This window comes from Lepidochelys kempii, chromosome 2 (genome assembly GCF_965140265.1).
Source record: "Lepidochelys kempii isolate rLepKem1 chromosome 2, rLepKem1.hap2, whole genome shotgun sequence".
NCBI classification, from domain to species: domain Eukaryota; kingdom Metazoa; phylum Chordata; order Testudines; family Cheloniidae; genus Lepidochelys; species Lepidochelys kempii.
Window position 1 is genome coordinate 122686278 of NC_133257.1, and position 21024 is coordinate 122707301.

Sequence of the window (21024 nt, forward strand, 5' to 3'; positions counted from 1 at the left end):
AATTGTCACTCTAACTAAATTCTGAAACTTTATAGTATTCTAGGCATAGACAGGAGTGACTTAGGGTAAGCGTTCATCTGAGTCACTGATGGCAGTAAAAGTTTAACAGTTATATGTTAATGTCAAAAATTCAGATGTACATATCAGTTAACTTTTAGAATTTTTAAAATCTAAAATATTCACACATCTTTGTATGTACACACAGCACATTACTGTTTGTGTAGGGTTATGGATTATGTACAGCATCCCCAAGTTTCCTATAGAGCCAGTATTGCCAGTAAAGCCTAAAAAGATTAATGTAATGTAAAAATATTTTACAGCCTCGGAGAGCTGATTATGGTGTATCTACAGTCCAGTCTATTCAGTACCTGTTTAGACATTGTGTAGGTATGCAATAAGTGGAGAAGGTCCTGCACTATTATCCTCTACTACTATTTCAGTGTGAAAAATGTACCACTTACATTATTGTACCTCCTGACTCAGAGAAACCAATGAAACAAAAGACGACTTTAAAGCAGTTAAGAAGTATTTCCCTATGTATTACTGGCTATGTGCTATTCTTGAGAGTGATCATCAGAAAGCCCATGCAAGAAACCTTTTATGTTTACAAATTGCCTACTTAAACAGGCATGAAATGCAGACAGCTTCTGATTACATTATGTAATTGGTTTACACAGGTGAGAGGGAAAAAAGTATTAATTTTGGATAAGTGAAGGAAAACCATATAAAGAAACTAGCAGCTGAAAAATCATCCTTATAGCACGGTAGGTGTGTACTATCTCCTGATCCCTACTTGTGATTGGGGTGCCTTTGCAGTGTCCCACCCCATTTTGTGCTTCACAGGGATCCTCAAACGAACTCTAGGAACACTTCCCACCAGGCCTCAACCCCAGTCCTGTGTCTCACTCCCCATAAAAAGAAAAGGAGGACCTGTGGCACCTTGGAGACTAACAAATTTATCTGAGCATAAGCTTTCGTGAGCTACAGCTCACTTCATCGGATGCTCAAATAAATTTGTTAGTCTCTAAGGTGCCACAAGTCCTCCTTTTCTCTTTGCGAATACAGACTAACACGGCCGCTACTCTGAAACCTGTCACTCCCCATAGTTAGGGGTGAGGGATTCCCAGCTCTCTTCTTCTTATCTGGGTCACAGTTCATTATCTCTGCAGAAGCCCATCTTACTCTCTGCAGCGGCTTCTTCAAGCCAGCTATAGATTCTCAGGCTTCTGTTTCTTGAGCTTTCTCTAGGCTTCCTGCCTCTGGCAGTCTCTGATACTCTCAACCACACCCTGCTGCCTTTTAAGTTAGAATCACCTGATTCATCTCAGGTGAGGCGCATCTTGTAATCAGGGCTGGCTTAGCCCTAAACTGTACAGCTCAACAGCAGGCGCCGATGACCCCCATTACAAATCTCCCTGAAAAACTGTAAAAAGAAAAGGAGGACTTGTGGCACCTTAGAGACTAACAAATTTATTTGAGCATAAGCTTTCGTGAGCTACAGCTCACTTCATCGGATGCTCAAATAAATTTGTTAGTCTCTAAGGTGCCACAAGTCGTCCTTTTCTTTTTGCGAATACAGACTAACATGGCTGCTACTCTGAAACCTGAAATATTGTGTTATTAGACAAATGGCTATCCTTTTGGACTCTTTTTCTATTGACAATCTCTATAGTTCATTAAGATTTTCCTGTTTCTTTGAACATACTAGCTTACTGTTGCTACTAGATCTGAACTCTTATGTAAAATGGGGGAAAAAAATGTAGTTTCACCAAAAAAGAGAGAGAGAGAGGAACAAAGAGAAAAAGGACATGGCAAAGCTTTACAAGTTAGTGCTGGGAGCAAATAAGTCTCTCCATTGGCTTGGTTACATTAAGGGAACTTCAGGCAACTCCAGAGATGTACTACTAAAATAGATTTGCAGTGACAGCACTTGAAAAAGTTTGAGATTAAAAAAAGGTTCCTGAGTTTGGAAACCTAAAACCACAATGCTAAACATACAGTGAGGTTATATAAAGCTACAAAGTTTACATTACAATTTCCACTGTTCTACATAAGAACTCTACAGACTCATATATTTCAACTAAAATATAGTTTCATAGAATCATAGAATATCAGGGTTGGAAGGGACCTCAGGAGGTCATTTAATCCAACCCCCTGCTCAAAGCAGGACCGATCCCCAATTAAATCATCCCAGCCAGGGCTTTGTCAAGCCTGACCTTAAAAACTTCGAAGGAAGGAGATTCCACCACCTCCCTAGGTAACGCATTCCAGTGTTTCACCACCCTTCTAGTGAAAGTTTTTCCTAATATCCAACCTAAATCTCCCCCACTGCAACTTGAGACCATTTCACCTGACCCTATAGAGTTTCTAGCTTTTTTCTATGTATTTATTGTTGACTGATGTTAGATTGATCAATTGGATTCTAGAGAAAGTTTTCATAGTATTTAATGAATTAGATACCTTCTATTGGTGGCACTTCACCCTGGAGCTTAGCTTTGCTTGTGAAAGGTGCATTCTGTAGTACCAGTGAAAACAGTGAAGGAATCAAGGACTGCAAAGCAGAAAGATACATGTGTAGCTTATGTTCATCCAGCCCATGATCTCCTTCCTGAAATACAAGTATGAGGTTTTTTAAGGGTTTTCATATTTTTTGTTGGTTTAATGTCAATTAAATGTCAATCAGATAATGGCAATTATCGATCCCCTATCACCACAGTATTTTAGTCTCTCTCAAGAACGCTCAACAGAAACACACCTTGCACACTCCTTCCATACCCGCAAGAGCAAGATTAATGACTTCACAATTCTTGTGTGTGCGTCTACCTCTTTAGGTGTTAGAAAAAACAGTAGAATTAAATAAAAATAAGTAAGTTTTGTATTAGTTCTGAAAGTGGTTAGGTTCCATGATCATTCTTATATTCTGAAGGATCAAGATTCTGAAGGATCAAGATTAATAGTTCAAGAATGCAACTTTTATACAGGTGCTGGACAAGAATTCACAAACCCACCCATTGGTCGAGAATTCGAAAATACATGATCTGCACTTTTGAGATAAGAATGAGGCCTTTCTATTTTGCTATTTATTTCTTGACAATGTTTTCATTTTGTTTTAGTACTATCCATTTTGATTACTTCAGTCCATTTAAATGTTTGTTTCCTACCATTTCCATTAAATTTAGGCATGTTGACTACAAGGTCTGAAGCACAATCTAATTATTTTTTCTTAAGAGCAAAAGCTATGAAATCCCAACATAAAAGTCCTGAAAAATTCTCCCCACAAACCCACTGTAGGAACTGGTATTTTTTTTTTAAGTGATATGAAAATTAAGTGTGCATATCAGATAAAGATACATAGAAAAAATCTAATTAGAGATGTATGAATTGAACACCTACCCTGAGTAACTTTTCAATCTTATTAAGCAGTGTAGGTATAAGATGTGACTGTAAATTTCCCAGTTCTGTAGTCCAGGCAGCATAGGCGGGTAAAAATACCTGATGTGTTGCACTAACTACTCGTTCTGAGGGATCTCCTAAAGCTGAAAGCAGCAGTTCGAAACCCTGGCAGAACACAGTAAAGCACATATTACAACTGTTGTGTATATATCATTTTTCAAAATGCAGATTACAAAAAATAGAATATATCTCAAGCAGTGAGGAAATGTGCATTTAGAAGGATTAGATTGCTATCTATTATTTTAGAGTTATTAAACTGATATAAAAAGTACTTGTCACTGTAGTATATGGATGACCTACAAAACTGATACATATCAGTAACCCTCAAACAAGTAATTTTCTTCCCTCCTTTAGTTTACTCTTTAAAAAAAATAGTGAATATAAGCTAAATTACCAAACATTGGCAAGGGTGAAGCTAGCTAGGTGAAAAGACACTCACATAAGAAGATGGATACGAACAGACTTTAAACACCAACTTAAACAAGTACAACTGGAAAACATTCTATTCTGAAAATATCCTGCTCCTATTATATAATATAAATACTACACTATATATTTTCTGTACACGCTGTGCTATATATTTTCAGTATTTCATTTCGAAACTTTGCTAGGTAAATTATGATGCCACAAAAGGGATTATAACTGCAAGAGATTAAAAAGTTGTATTAGAGCCTTAACATATGATGCTCAGGCACTGTCCCTACAGGTTTATGCAAGTAAGTACTGGGACTGAGGTGTAACTGCTCTTCAATGTGAAAAACAGAAGGACAAGTTGAAGAAAGTACCCTATATGAAGCTCATCCCTGAGGTACTACAGATAACTGGAAATGTAACTTTTCCTCCTTTTTTCATCACAGTGACTAATTGTGAGTAATTTACATGAAAAATACTATATTCAAAAGTGTCTGAAGCATGGATGCATCGTAACATGTATTATATACATATGGACTTTAGCCCTGAATGATACCTGTTGGTATTTGTCTGGATCATCTATATATCCCATGATGATACCCAGGCTTTTGATCACAGCTTCTCGTACCAGATCTGCCTTATCTTCCATTAGCATCTGTTGCAGCATGGAAAGCACCAATGAACTACGAATCTCTTTCTAAATATACAGAGAAAGATATATCTGCTAAATATGTAAATTGAGTAAATACTTTGCACATATATAGTAACTTCCAAACAATGAAATTTACTTAATCACAAGAGTATTGTGAGAATAAAGTATTATTGTCATTTTTACTGATGGGGATGCTACATAGAGATAGAGTACCAGCAACTTCCACAAGTCCCACTATAAAGTCTACCGTGAATCTAAGCATAGAACCCAAGTCCTCTAACTACTCACGAGAATCATATATTGTGAAAACATGGAAAGCATGTAATAACTTCTTGCTGACTTTTCTGACGACACATCTAGAAATAATACAAATCATATCCTGGAAAGTGATACAACTTTACTGAATGTTGATAACTCTTAGCCTTTACAATACTGGTCTGATGAAAGCAATTTTGGCTACAAAAAAAGTTCAGCATCTAAATTGTGCTATAACATGGTTTAGCCAGGCAGTTGGATGTCAGATTAAAAAACCCTTAGATTTTAACCTAAAACATTGGTCAACATTAAAAAAAGTATTCGCCAACAATTAACATGTAGTAGCATCTGAGATAGAATAGTTCTTCCCTTCACATTGAATAAGAACACTTACTTTCTTGATATTTCTACCATGATCATTATGGTATCTGAGCCACTTACAGAAAATAAGTTACAGTATTAAGACTTCTTACTACAGTAGTAATCACTTCTCCTCTAATGGAGGAATTCTTTTATCAGAATCAATTGATATAGGTCTTGATTCAGAAAAGAGTCTATATTCAGGAAAGCACTTAAACATTTACTTATGTCCCACTGAAAGTAAATCATAGAGATGGGTTTTGCATTTTGTCCTGAAGACAGTGAGAATTTTGGTTATTTTAATCTGTCAGGGTAGGTATGGAGAGGGAGGTAAAATGGATTGCATATCCTGAACTCAACCTCCAGCATCATTTGCCTGATGTGATTCTCCCACATGTGGACAGAAAGTAGAAGAGAGTGTTTCCAAATGGCAGAAGGTACACGGAATGGTGTAGATGTAGCTTGGTTTTGTGGTGTTCCAGGCCCAAGACCAGCACATCAAACTAATGCTTAAATTATAAGTGTTCAGAAGCAGACGCAGAGGAAGCAGGTGGTCTCTTTCTCTGGAACCTTGATTTCTTCCTGGGCAGCTCATAACATCTCTGGAATTCTGAGAATGAACTGGGAAGGATCACTGTTGTCTGGGATCCACTAACAGTTTGAAGGTGTGTAAATCTGAAGGGATCCTAAATCCTTAAGAGTATGCAAGGACTCATCAGTGGATTCACTGAATAGCTTTAGCCCATCAAAGGGGGAAGAACCTCAACCGTGTTTTCGACCTGCCTTGGGAATCCAGACAGCTGGAGTCAGAATGCCTTTCGCATGACCACTATTGTCGAGATGGATCAAGTGGTAGCGTTGGCTGAATCCAACGAGACCTGTAACAATGTTCTAGCTCAGTGGTTCTCAAACGTTTTTTTTCGCAGACTACTTGAAAATTGCTGAGAGTCTCAGTGGACCACTTAATGATCTTTCCAAATTCTGTTTGTACCGTTAGCTAACTATTGGAAAGCGCTTTGGATAAAAGCACTATATAAAAAAAAGTAGTAGTAAACTTTTTTTGTTCTACAAATAAAAGCACATAACTCATGTTTTCATAACAGTAGTCTTACCTTTCTAATGCAATGGATGTGCCCTCTCTCCCCTGCTGTGACAGCCCCTGATCTGGATCTGGGAAAGGGGACGGGGGGGTCTCTCCCTCTCTCCCCCGCCATGGCAGTCCCCAAGCTGGGGATGGGAAGGGGCAGGGGGGTCTCCTGCCGTGGCAGCCACTGAGCTGGGTTGTGAAGCAGGGCCATCACTCTCTGGCAGCTGCAGCCCTGGAGCTCTTGCCTCTTTCTCTGGCCACCACAGCCCTGCACATCCCAAATAACCTCCACCCCCTCTTCTTACCCCACTGCCCCCTCCCACCGACCCTCTATTTCCCCCAAGGCCACCACCTCACCTTACATGTGCGTCTTCTCCAGGGTCCAGGCACCTAATTAGTGGAGCCACGCCTCTGCGGCCACTAATTAGGTGGGTGGCCCTTCATTCTCTTGTGTGTGGCCACCCAGGCATGCACCTTAGAGGGAACTATTCACAGAACACCTGAATGGAGCTCGCGGACCACAGTTTGAGAACCTCTGTTCTAGCTAACAGCTGAACCTTGTTAATCAGAGCCTGAAGCTGCTCACAGTAATCAGCCAGCAGATGATCAAGAAAGGTGGTAAATTTGGCACAATTTTAATGACTGTACTTTGTCATGAAAGCTTGACAGTCAGCTATCCTAAATTAAAGAGTCGCAGATGAGTATGTCTTTCTGCCAAATAGATAAAGACGTTTTGGTCTTTATTACATGGTGTGGTCTTTCCATGGTGTTGTCTGCCATGCCTATTCACTGCCTACACAACCATGAAGTTTGGTGCTAGATGGGTGAACAAAAATTCGCGTCTTTAGCAAGAACATAACATTTCGTATTGGCCTATTTACATACTGGTGGTATCGTCGCAGGGCTCCATCAGATGGATTTGGCAGGATCCAACAGGGCCTCATTAACAGCAGGGCAACTCAGGTAGAGACAGTCAGTTGAAGAATATCCAGGAACTTATGCTGCGAATCCCCGACCTCTTCCAAAAAAGGATCTGTAGAGCGGTTCATTAACTCCCGGAAGTGTCTGAAGTTATCAGCCATAGACAGGTGGGGGAGGAATCACCTAATCTTGGGAAGATGAAGAAATATTTGAAGACTGTCTTCTTTATCTGCCCTGGCCTCCAGCTCCTCAAAGGACTCTTGTGCCTGAGGTAGTGGAGGAGGGCCATTTGGAACAGGGGAGCATCTCCCTCTGTTGTCCCCACAAGAAAGATTAGGGGCAAGAGAAAACTGCTGTTAATATCCAGTCCAAGAATCACGGTATCGCCACTGGGGGGTCCAAAAGGCATTGGGGTTGCATCATTGGTGCTCAAACCAGGTTGTGGGAACACAGGTCTGCCTTTGATGCAACTTCTTGCTCTTTTCAAAAGTGTCAGGAAGGAGTTCCCTTATCTGAAGAGTAGAGGAATCTTGGACTGAGGCATTTGAATTGGAGGATAATTCCTCCTCATTAAGGTAGGGAGCCCCAGACTCACTGAAGGCATTGGAGAATCAAGCAGTAGTGGGGAAGGTCTACCTTGGAGACTATGGCTGTCTTGGTACTGACAATCTTTTGTAACCATTAACAACGGAGACTCCAATTCCTCTGAAACAAGTAAGTACTTAAAGAATTCGAACTCCTGTGGTACCAGGTGGGCTTGGAGAATGGGACCCTGTTCCACTATCAGTACCGAGGATATAAGTTGATCTGGAAAGTTCCTTCTAGCTAAAATTAGTTGGTATTGATGAGGATGCCTAAAGAGGCATCGAGACTGTATGAGAAGCGTAGCATCTTCCTGGCACAATGCAGTTTTAGGGGGGTCAATTTTGATACAAACAGTACAGAAGGAGTTGTGGGCACTGTTCTCTTAGAACTGGAATGCTTAGGTTCTCTTGTTGCAGTGTTCTGCTTCTGTGACGCTGAAAGTGTTGGTACCGAGGCATGTTTGTTGCCCTTATTCTCAGAGGAGCCTGAAGCTCTGGACAAAATGTTGGTACCAACAGCATCTTGCGCCTCAGCTGTACCCAGAGGTCTCCATGGCAGTCTTACTTCACAGGGACCAAACTGGGTTTTCTTTTTTTCTTGGCTCCTCTTTCTATGGGTCTTCATGGATTTACCTCTGGTAGACCCAGGTGAATGTACCGAAGTTGAGGGGGCATTGTGTTCACTCAGAGACTGATGCCCAAAGGGGTAGGGAGGTGTCTCCTGGTCTGGATATGAGGCCAGCTGGAGGAAACGCTCCATCATTAAGAGTCTGGATTTTAACGACTGATTCTACATTGCCCTGCCTTTAAAAGCGGAGCAAATGGAGCACTTTTGCATGATATAAGACTTTCTCAAACAGCAGATACAATGGGAATGCATGTCACTGACCCAGACAGCCTCCCAGCAAGAGACATGCCATTTGAAGCTCAGAGAGCCTGGCATACACCAGGGCAATGGTTATCTCAACAGGATAAGATCCCCCTGAAAAGGCAAATGGGAACAAAAGAAAATCCCCCTAAACCACTTCATAAAATAAGATAAATAATAAAGAAAGATAACTAGACAAAGTTGTCAGGTTTGAACAGTAAGGCACACTAACACTGGCTCAGGCCAAGGCAGCTGAGAAGGAAATGTGGGTGATTTGCCCATGCAGCCCCATAGAGCCTCAGAGCAGGGCATGAGGAAGTGTAGGGCTCATGCATGGGCCAAATGGGCACAGCAACCAAAAATCTCCAATTAAAGGTGCAAGTGGTGTGAGCACACCTGAAGTGGAGCACCTCTAGTGGAGCACCTCTAGTGGAGCACTTCTAGAATATAGAAGAATATATAATGTTACAACCAACATCATCCCTCAAGATATTTTCCCCCTTTGAATGTGAAAGTGGTAAGTGATAGGGTAACAGCCAAAGCCATTTGTTCAGACGTGGCCAAACCGTGGCTCGTGAGCCACATGCTGCTCTTTTACAATTAAACTGAGGCTCATGAAGCTCCCCCAACCCCCCTTCCATTCTCTGCCTATGAGACTGGGTGGGGCGGGGAAGTCGGGACTCCTACCTGCAGTGGGGTGGTGGATCTAGGGGCTTCTGTCCCATGGAGAGAGGAGTCTCAGGGTGCAGCAGGAGCGGAACTGAAACCCCAAGTCTTGGCATGCTCAGCCGTCTCTCAAACTTCTGAAGATTGTTTGGCCACCCCTGCTATATGTTTTCCTCTTACTCTCTACCAAACAAAGTGTTAGCAGTAAATACAAATACTTACAGGAAGATAAGGTGCTAGAGCTCCACAGGACTCTGCCACTAGTAATCGTCTCTCTGGGTATTTGTGATTGATCTGGTGAAGAGAAATAGAACGTTTACTTATTCTATAGTAACTGTGGTTCTTCAAGATGTTCTCAGTGTGGATCCCGCACTATAAGCACACATAGAGCCTCAGGTAAGCAATATCAGATGTTTTTGAATAGCAGTGTCCAATAGGGTTGGGAAATGAAGAATATCAGCAGTATCAACCAAACAGTGATTGTAGTACCTCTCTCTCAAACCTGATAGCTGATTTAGCAGCTAAGTCCAAGACTTAGTGTTTGATAAGGGTCAGCGGATTACTCTACACTATCACCTTATAGATTTCTGATACTGGCAGATTTCTGAAGCAGGTGGAGAATCTTGCTTGCACTCTGGCGCAGTGGGCCTTGAAGTTTGTTGGGAAAAGTACACCAGTCAGCTGGTAACATAAAATATATATATAAATATTTATTTTTTTGGTGAAGAGATAACTTGATCTTTAGAGTGCCTAACTACAGCTAGAAAGAGACAGGGTAACAATATGAATGGGTTAGTTCTGTTGATGTAATAAAGCAGAAGTCCTGGATACATTTAGTGTGCACAGTTTCTTCTTCCCTGGGGCAGAGTGCAGCTTTGGGAAGAAGGCAGGCAGATTGACTGGTTTAGATGAAATTCTGAGAGAATCTTAGGGCTGAACTTTATGTGAGTCTCAGCACTACCTTGTTCCTATGTAATGTCACATAGGGGTTCGGCCCCAAGAGCCTGAAGCACAATCACTCTCCCGGCCAAAACAATTGCCGCTAGTAAGACAGTCTTCAGAATGAGGGATTGTAAGATGCATCCTGTGAGAGGCTCAAATGGAGGCTCCAGGAGCCTCAGGAAAATTAAATGTACATCTAGGAAAGAGTACTATCTTTGACAGGTGGATAAGTGTGTAACTCCTGCAGTGCGGACCTTAATAGAGCTGAACTAGAGCTCGGTCTGTTTTAAGTGCAAAAATGTAGTTGAGGATCTTTTGTATCGTGGTATGGACTGAGTCTAGACCATGTTAGCTTGCTGACATACAGAACTTCTTCCATTTAGATGAATACATTCTTCTGGTTGATATATTCATGTTCTGTATCAGGGTTTCCTGGATCTGTAGAGGACTGTCACTATCTGTGGTACTCAACCAGCCAACAACCATGCAATGACTTCAGGTCACAGAACTGGTTGTGGTGGCGCAAGATCAGGCCCAGGTAGTCTGAAGATGGGACGGACATTTGTAGTAGGTCTGTCAGCCAAAACTGCCTTGGCCAGTATTAAGCCATGAGAATAATCATGTCTTTGTTCCTTTTGAATTTGGAGATTGGCCTGGGGATTAAGGGAATCAAGTGGAATGGCATATAAATGTCCGTGGGACCACTGCTGAAGGAATGCATCTGGCCTCATGCCCCATGTGGAACAAAAGTTCTGGCACTTGGCTTTGACATCAGTGTTGAACAGGTGTAGTGCCATCATCCCCCAACATGAGAATATTTGCTCTACGATAGTTTGGCACTGGAGCAGCAATGAGATTGAAGAACATATCTTGCTTCCAAGGGCCCTGGGTTGGATGAATATAAAAGTGCTCAAATCCTTTTGGGGGCATCTGATACTTTTTTTCCAAGCACTCGGAGGCAGGAAGAAGAGTGGCCGGTGCCTCTGAAGTCTCATTTGACAGTTATCAGATTCCTTCATTATTTAGGAGGGCGATCCTGGTTTGTGTCAGCAAACTCAGGACACCAAAGAGCTTGTGAGACTTTTCTTGCATGAACGTAGTCTTAACGTCCAGCGTCTCCGCAATTTGAGACAGGAGGTCCTGGAAGTCTTTAAAGTCCTCTGTTGCTGCTGGTGCTACTACTGCATCCAGTGAAGAGGATTCGTTGGGAGAGGATGGCGGGTGTCATTGTCCCTCTATGATCTCCTGTTCCCATGGGCACGGATCCATGTCTGGTTTTGGTGTATGGTGCCATCAGAGCACGTGATTTCCTCCTTTTCCTAGAAATGGAGGAGGCTAATCTGCTCGGACAAATGGGTGGACAGTTTCCAATAAGACCACTGGGGTCTATATAGCATGCTATAAATGTATTGGCATAGTGAAACTGGTTAGCCAGGTACCACTCCTGCACTGGTACTCTGAATGGGGCTCCTTGATATCCTTCCTTGCATCATTCTCTGATGGCAAGATAGAGTGATTTTGCTTGATGTTGGAGACAAGGAATTAGTCAGCAATGGCAAAGAATAGTATCCCTTCTTTAAAAGGTAGCATACCAGGAACAGCTTTAGAGACGATACAGACACCTCTATTACATATCCCAGCTCCTTGCTCAGCTCAGTCATGGGAACCAATACCGGGATTGGCGCTGGGTCTCTCTGACTGACTGCTTGGAGCTTTGCCCTTGTTGGAGTGATGTCTCATTTTCTCCCTCTGGGACTTCCCTTTGGTCTTGGAGTTATTTAGCTTGGTCTGACTGAGTTGGTGTCCCATTTAGGAGCGGGTGTCGGTACCAAGTTTAACGACTGAGGTGCTGGTTTTGAGGCAGTTGGTACAGGAGCTAGAGTAGCCTGTACTTGGACAGTCAACACTGAGGCAGTCTCTGCTAACTCTGCCAGTGTCCTCTTGTAACTCTTGCCAGTGTCCTTCCCTTCCACTGCCTGAACCCACACCATGATGTGTGCTCCAGGGAGCGCTAGCCAATGGTGATTTATCTGGTCTTGCTCTGATCGTAACTGTCACTCCAAAGTCACCTGCATGGACTGTTTCAAACAGATGTAGCTTACGCAGAGAGTCATTGGACTTGCAGGTCCTGACAGAGAAGAACTTAAATATAGAGCACATGTCCAAGACGCTGCTCTCTCTAGGCAGGAGAGTCACTGGCTTTGACATCTTTGATTAGGATCAGTCTGTTGCAGGATGGACAGAGTTTGAAACCTGAGGTTTCATGTATTCTGCCATGAGATATGGTGCTTGGCACAAAGTGCCTCATGCCGCTCTACAGAAAGATGTATAGCGGAATCAATAGACTGAAACTAAGATTTTTGTCATCCAATAGTTGGAAAAGAACTGGTTTAAGAGTCTCTGAAGAGAGTCAGAGGGTCAGGGACTTGCTGGATTTCATCTTCCTGCCATGGTGGTAAGAGGGAACTGAGCTATGCCACCTTTTATGCCTTCATGCAGGAGCACAAGGAATCACACTGTGTATGCGCAGTCCTCAGGCACTGCTATTCAAAAAAATTAGAGCTTGGGCTCATGAGGCACATCTGCACTTACAGTAGGACCTACACCAACATACCTGAAGAACAATACATCTCATTAATTCCCTTTAAAAGCTTTTTCTCCCAGCTTCATATCTACTTTAATACTAAAATTGTTCTGTTACACTTCAGCTAGGATTGCTAAGCTCTTAAATATTAGAGATTTTTAATTATAATGAACACTCTCGGGGTATCAGATGACACATCATTGACCAAAATTGATCGAAATATTCTTCCAACTAATATTTAAGGTATGGAATTTAGAGAATCATATACTGGAAATGATCATTTACATACTTGAAATGCAAGTTCCTATTCCCTGTAATGCCTGTCCTACAAAGCATAATTTGCATTTTAATAAGTTTTTTTATTTAGTATATTACAGATAACTAGAATCCCCTAATTCTCTTTGGCTGGCTTCCTTTTTCTTGGCTCTTGCACTATCAATGCTGCACAAAAATTTGTTATCAAACAAGATGGAAGTGTCTCCATACATCAAAAATATTTTCAGAACAGAAAAATGGGCCACACTGGGTGAGTCCAATGATCCATTTAGCCTAGTGTTCTGTTTTCCAACAGTGGCCAGTGCCAGATGCTTCAGAGGGAATGAACAGAACAGGGCAATTATCGAGTGATCCATCCCCTCTTGTCTAGTCCCAACTTGTAGCAGTCAGAGGTTTAGGAACACCCAGAGAATGGGGCTGCTTCCCTGACCATCTTGGCTAACAGTCACTGATGGACCTATCCTCCATGAACTTATCTAATTCTTTTTTTAACCCTGTTATACTTCTGGCCTTCACAACATCCCCTGACAATGAGTTCCACAGGATGACTGCACTGTGTGAAGAAATACTTCCTTGTTTGTGTTTTAAATCTGCATAATAAGCAGGTTTAAAACAAATCCTTAGTAAACTGCAGAAACTCTACTGTTGTAAGCATGAAATATTCAGTTACCTGTTCCCAACATTGTGGTAAGAGTTCAGCTTCTACACGTGTTGGTCCAACATGTCGAGCAAATGCCACACAACCAGTCAATATCATCTGTCTGAAAAACATCAAAATCTTTAACTTGTTTACATTGTAAATGTTTTCCTACAATAAATATTTTATGCCTCCATTTTATATCTGCTTTTTAGGAAAAGAAGATATAATAGGCTGAAAGGATTATTTAGAGCAGTGGTTCTCAACCATGGATCTGGGGCTGACTGTGGGCCTGCAAGCAGGCTTCAGGGGGTCCCCCAAGCAGGGCCAGCCTTAGACTTGCTGGGACCCAGAGCGGAAAGCTGAAGCCCCACTGCATGGGTCTGAAGCCCAGAGCCCTGTCATCCGGGGCTGAAGCCAAAATCTGAGTAATATAGCTTCGAAGGGACCCCCTGTTTGCTACTCCCTGTTTGCTACTCCCTAATGCCAGCCCTGGCTTTTATATGCAGAAAAAAAACAGTTCTTGTGGCACCTGTGGGCTATGGAATTTTTATAGCATGTTAAGGGGGGCCTCAGAAAGAAAAGGCTGAGAACCTATGATTTAGAGGATACCTATTCTCAGATATACATCATCAATAATTAAGCCCCCTTACTATTTGTTAGTTTTCTAATACTGTTAGAATATCAATGCATTAGTAAAAAAAGTGCACTACTACATAATATTTTGTGCCTTAAATGCTTGATGAACCTTGTTAATAGCAGTAATTGAATTTTCCTTGAGAAGTGGTTTCATGATATATACATATACACAAACACTTTTTTTTAGGTGGATAAAATTCTCGTCCACAATATGTGGACTCAATTCTTGTCAGAAGGCTGGTAACAGTAATTATAACTTGGAAGTCTGGAATTCTATGTTTCAAGAATTTAAACATTTGCAAAGTAACTGTTTTGTCTAATTTTGAAAGTAGAGAATGTTAATATTTTACTGTTGTGATGGTATAATATGTCAGACTATGGATTAAGGCTGTTCATGGAAAACATGGAATAACTGTTTGTAACAGAAGTATTTGTTAGTGTTTTCTGAAAATGGTCAGCTCAAATAAAGTAAATCTAAAGTTAGGAAGGTTTTATTTAATCTACTGCTTTTGACACAAAATTGGTCACATGGGCTTTTAAAAGAATGATCCTATTACTCAGTCAGAAAGGTATCTGAAATCTTCAGACGTACTCAAGTTTGTAAAAGGCTGACAAAACTGTGACCCGTTAGAGAACTTAATCAGACTATGCAATCACTTTAGTTTAAAAACTTAAAGAAATCTGAATTTCTTTAGGGACTCTATCCATACACCCAGTTTACGAAAGCAAAACTATTCCTCCCCGAGCTGCAAAAATGTTATATATTTCAAGTTTTTATTGCAAAAGGTTTGATCAAGTTTTACCTCCTTCCCATGGCTTTTGATTACCAGTTGAATGGCTACACCTACATCCAAAAAGATCAATTTTAAAATAAAAAGCTAGCTCATGAGGCACCACGCAAGTAGGAGGATAGGAAAATTCTTCAAAAACCACCTGGGAATACCAGAGCCTCAATGCAATGTTTTCCAATATTTGAGTTCAAGTTTAACTGTGGTTTAAAACATCGTCTCCTTTTCTAAAGATGTATATATGAAACCAGAATCCATGCAGAGTGTGTATGTGCCTCCTTACCCTTTAAGAGGAGGCGTGGACAGAGACTCAAGAGACAGAACCATGGTAAGACATCTGTAAGGAGGTATTTTTGAGGTCTGAATCCGGAAGACACAAGAGGGTCAAGTCACAAGCACCTGTGGATTCTCCTTAGCTAGCACTTGTGACATTCCAACTTCTACTTAATAGACACCTATCTTGCTACAACTTTGCCTATTTTTGCATGAGTTGATAAGATTGGGGTTTAAATAACTTTGCAAGTAACGTAATGATTACATTCATAGCTGCTCTTAATAGAATGTTACGTTCTACTAGCCATGTCAGCAGCCAAAATAAATGTGTACATTTTAACACCTTAGCATAGAATGAATATAATACCATCCCTCCAGTAAGTTTACCAATCTACTTGTGAATTTACACATTTACTGAAACAAATCAAGAATACATCAATTTATGATGTTAATTATTGTCATGCCTACACATTCTTAATGCAGTTCACAATATGTCCTTAAGGTTGAAAGGCAGGGCTTCTGCTGGTTATTTCTCACCTACACACTAATCCATCACCCAGTCCTCTGAAAAGGAGGGATACACCCACATCAGAATGATTTCACAAAAGGAATGGAAGGTGTGAGGAATGGTGGGAAAAACCTATTGTCAGAGTGAACTGGTTTTCTTCTTTAGTCTCTACTACAAACAACAGACCTTTAAAGTTAAGGAAGGGGATAAAAGGAAAGGGAATTATTAAATAAGAATCAAGCTAGTCAAAACTCATCTCTAGGAGAGATGCAGTAGTGATCTTCCCCAAAGAATCTTAAAATTGTGAGATATGACAAAATAGTAAGGTAGCTTGCAAGTGTCTGCAGTTGGTTCTTTTTTCAGCTTGGACAGCACAGCTGCACCTCAACATAAAAAGAGAGTATACTGATGAAAAGTTTCACTGCAGTATCCGATTATGCAGTTGTGACAGAACTTGAATACAGCACGTCTTTGTGCTGGAATTGTGTCAATACTAGGAAGGGTTATTTGATGTTTTTAACTCAACTGTTGACCTGAAAACAATTCTGTGCCCTCCTAACCTTGCAACCAAGTTAGCTCAGGATCCAAAAGTCTCTTATGAGGTTGGAAACTGAGTTTTAATGCACACTTCAAAAGGGAACATGGAAATATGAACACTTTTCAGAGTTTCCTGAAACTGTCTTTGAAATTAATATGAAAGGCACCCAAAAACAACTTTAAAATTGTCAAGAAATGGAAGTCTGAAATAGTTTCCATACAGATATTTATTAAAATATTTGGTAAAACCTATACACTCTTGTATATATAGCCTCACTGCTCTTAATAATAAACTAAAACAAGCTCTTTCATGTTTGTACATATGATGAATACATACAAATTGGTGGCAACATGCTTATGGGCTAATGTGATTATTACCCATGGATAGTGTGTACACAGTCAAGCATATGTAATTAAATCCTCTGTCTATTACACTATATAGTTAGTATGTAATAAGTATAATTCACCAATGTTCAACTAGCTATTAATAGTTCAATTACAAATGGGATCACACTATAGCAAGTCTATGTCACATTTCACCTTATGTTTTTATGTAAAGAAAAAAATAGAACTAAACCTGCTGAACTGATGCACCAATCCCCCGACCCTCCAAGGCACTTATGAAAGTCCATCCATTACCCATCTGAGATATTGTATACTGTAGGTCTCTACACAGTGGTTGATCTTGAGTAGCATATGAACACTGTACCTAACAGAGCAGACTGACACCACCCTTTCAAATCATTATGTCTGAATGGTTTTGACTATTTCCACTTGCATGATCCTCCTGACAAGTGGTTGTACACCGTTAAGACATAATATAAACAAAATTTAGGTAAAATGTTGACTGTGCAGTCAGTGTTGAAGAAGAAACACTTTCCTGCTTGTACTCAGAATCTTATTTTGATTTAGGTTCATACATTTGTTAGGATTCTAGGGATGTAAAATTTGGGCTTTAACTAGACAACTGAAGTTTGAACACAGAGATCAGCTAATCAGAGGAGTATTAGAATGTTTACTAACTTTACTTTTAAGATATGAACTTTGTTGCATGGTATTGCAGAAATATTTTTTCTGATATTTTCTGCTGGAAAATTGACACCTGAAATTTTCAGATATCATCCCATATTTTATAGTAAAGGGCTGAATGTGAAAGTTTAAGCAAAATATTGTTGGTTCACTTCACTTTTATTAGCTGGAAATCAGATGTCTAGTTACAGCTGTAAAGAGGCTCCCAGAAACTCAGCTTGATAAAACTGCAATATTTGGATCACAAATGACTAAAATCTTACAACAAATTTGTGCAGTTCTATATATTAAAAAAGTACAGAATAATGTTAGCAACACAAATTGTATTGGGACATCCAAAACTTTTTCACTGAAAGCACTGTATATTTTGGAGGTGAAATTCACAAGCCTGAAGATCCTGAAAAGGAACAAGGACTCACTCTTTACATACAGGCTTTCTGAGACCCTATGACGTAGGTAGCAATTTCCAGGTTTTGTGGACAGAGAAACATCTCACTATCAACTGCTCATAGACACTAATATATATCATGTGAACAACTGATACAGCTAAAACTCCTTTGTTACATGAGAATGTTGTGATGGCAGAGAAAATATTTAAGTAAACACATAGAAAATAAATTCTTTATACTTGACTCAGGAGAAGACAGCACAAAGCAATGACAGTTCAAAATGCTTTAGAGTAGGTCGTCTTAATGAAAAGAAAAAAAAAAGGGAAGAGAAATGTTCCAGACAAATGGTTATGAAAAAATCTTTCCATTATTAAAGAAGGAAACATACCAGCCAGAGTACTGTCTTTCAACCTTAAGGATAATCTTAACAAGAGAGAGTAAAAGGGAACACAAAGCAATACTTCCCGAGTACTGCTTAATGGAGAATTAAAGGTTTTTTTTTTTTTAACTTACATTATATGAGATCCTAAATCATTAACACAACACATATGTAAAGCTAAACTACAAACAGTTTCAACATTAAGTGAAAAAGTCTTACCTGCCAAAACCAGACTTTAGACCCTAAGTTTTCTGCAATTTTCTTGCAACAGCTGACATCACTGATCCCTGAAGAGCAGGAACTGTTTTCCTAACATTACTTTAGGTGTCAGTAAAGTAATTACATATTGGAGAGAAACTAAGGACCTAGGGGTCTTGACAGGTGAGTGATGAGGGAACTAGTTTTAAAAGACTGGCATATCAATATATCTACACAAGTATTAGATTTATGATCTTAAGCTTATTTAAAAAAAAATTTCAGTTCACCTTTTTTCTTAAAGGAACTGAAATATTATACTGAAGTTTGCAGAGTGTATTCTTACATTTCAGTAACTATAAATTACACATGGAAGTGCAAATCATAGAAATGGAAAGTCCCAAAGTCCACATTAGTTTGTTAATACAATGTGAACTGAATGAAAATCAACCAATAGCCGTGTAAGAGCATCCAGTTTCCATTAAACCTGCTTCTCTGTCATAAGAAAAAGTACCCCATGGCCCGGCCCAACACACACACCTTTGTTCATCATCTGGTCGTTTGATCAAATTGAACAGTATGTGTAGGAGCTGATCTCTCTCTTTGGGTTCAGGATGGAGGCAGGCTGTACACAGTATGAGTGGAATCAATTCCTAAAAAAAATTGTGGGTGGAGGAAAAACCAAACAAAGTAAAAATGCTTTGGGCAAATAGTCATTAATGGCAGAAGAAAGTGAAATGATATATCTAGCCTCACAACAGCAAAACAGAAACAGAAGACATTTTAATTGAAGTCTCTCTCTTATAAAGTGACCTGAAAATGTTAAAAAACCTAAGAAAATTATGCGCTAAATGCCTCCTTTTCATGATTTCAAGAATTCAGCACATAAAATTTAAAACCCTACCAAGATTATTAGTATTAATATTTGCAGCTCACCTCTACTGATAATTCTAGGACAGTGATGATTAAAGTTTAATTTACATTATCTGCAGGAACTTTTAATCAGTTGAACAAAATATGTTGGTTAAAAAGTTTTAAAGCTTACACAAAGCTCATTCTGAGAGGCTGATTGTGTCAACATGGATTTAAAGAGAAAAAGAGTGTCCCATTCACACAATTTTGATTGTACATTTGAATCAAAGTGTCAAAGCAATACGTGGTGCAAGAATTTGCACAAACAGGCCCCTATGGTATTTATATGAAGTACGGTATGCTTTTAAAAAGGGGATTTTTCAATAAAAAGGAAAAATTTGAAATTGAATTCTCTTCCCAGAGCAATAAAATTCCCACAGAAACAAACTTCTGTTTGAGAATGTTTCCTCTGAGAATGAATATCATCAGATTTTGAGGAAAGAGGTTCCTACTACTGTAAACAGCCTCCCCGCCCCTCAAAATCTGATGATATTCATTCTCAGAGGAAACAATTTTTAAAAATATGGACTGGAAATCCCTTTCCTTGACCTCAGTCATCTTAGGCCCCCACTTGATAACAGCACAACTACCACCTAATTCAAAATGAAGGTTAGGGAGAGAAACTTCATGGTAGGGTAGACAGAGAAAGAAGGGTCTGCTGAGATAACATCATTAAAAATGAAAAGGGCTCGCAACATGCAAGTAATTCGTTTTCCCCCTTTGGTGTGCTCATTTAGCAGTTTTTAGATTAACAAGCAATGAAGAGCAAGCTAGAATAAAGAACAGAAATTGGAAGACACTGCTGCTCTAGTAACTTTGCATGGAGACTTGAGTTTCTGCTTGAATCAGACTTTTTGAATGGGAACTTTTTCTAATTCAGTAAATGATATTGACAGACTAGAGATATGATGGGAAGGATAACATTTCAATGATACAAGCTCACTTTTCTTGATTTTTCAGTTTCTCTATTGATAGTAGATTTTATTATAAAATTATGCGTGTTGTACAAGTTGGCCAATTCCTGCCAATGGAAGAGCTATCTTTGCAGTTTGATTTTTGAGGCAGATTTAATAAAAATGTTTTGCACTTATGCAGCTTTTCACCTCAGGATTTCAACGAGACACGTATATACATTAAATACACATCACTGAGGTAACTACAGGTAAAATTTATCCCAAATGAGGTACAGCTTGGAAAACCATAAGTGAAACAGGTTCTTATTCATTACAGACTGGAGGGGACATGGGAGTGTCTCATCTACTCTTGCAAAATCCAAAGGAGAGTGGGGGTATATAATGAGCAGGTTTGGCCAGTTTTGTTATTTCCTTTACTATATGTGTCAGATAATGATGTGACCAGGTACTTTTTATAGGCCAAGACAGAAATGTGTGCACTTTGTTAAAGTTACCTTTTATTTATTTAGCTGCTGTGCTATACCCTTTGTAACTTTCTTCCTTCAAAGATTTATTCCCTTCTAGAACTCTGAATGCTAGATTTTATTTTATATACGAAAGACTCTGGGATTTTGCCACATTTAAAAATCTGATAGTCTTCTTTTTTTTTTTAAAGGGTTTGTTGTATATTTTTGTTTTGTACTGCACAAAGGAAAAATAAGCATCTGATTTCTTGATGCAGTGGATTCCAAAATTGTATTACAAAAAAAGAACAGATTTTACCAT

At 39.7% G+C, this 21024-nt stretch overlaps 1 protein-coding gene across 13 annotated transcripts in view; it reads right to left on the bottom strand.

The window, feature by feature from the left end:
• The window catches only part of RELCH (RAB11 binding and LisH domain, coiled-coil and HEAT repeat containing), a 122377-nt gene that overhangs the window by 45120 nt on the left and 56233 nt on the right, over positions 1-21024 (bottom strand). For 9 of the 13 annotated variants that reach the window (XM_073332228.1, XM_073332224.1, XM_073332225.1 and 6 more), the window contains 6 exons: positions 18974-19086; positions 13730-13820; positions 9480-9551; positions 4421-4561; positions 3394-3558; positions 2461-2608 (listed from right to left, as the gene is read on the bottom strand). In XM_073332228.1, the coding sequence (XP_073188329.1) occupies positions 2461-2608; positions 3394-3558; positions 4421-4561; positions 9480-9551; positions 13730-13820; positions 18974-19086 (730 nt within the window). The remainder of the gene's footprint in view (positions 1-2460; positions 2609-3393; positions 3559-4420; positions 4562-9479; positions 9552-13729; positions 13821-18973; positions 19087-21024) is intronic. The other 4 variants (XM_073332227.1, XM_073332231.1, XM_073332226.1 and 1 more) reach the window with 4 other exon arrangements.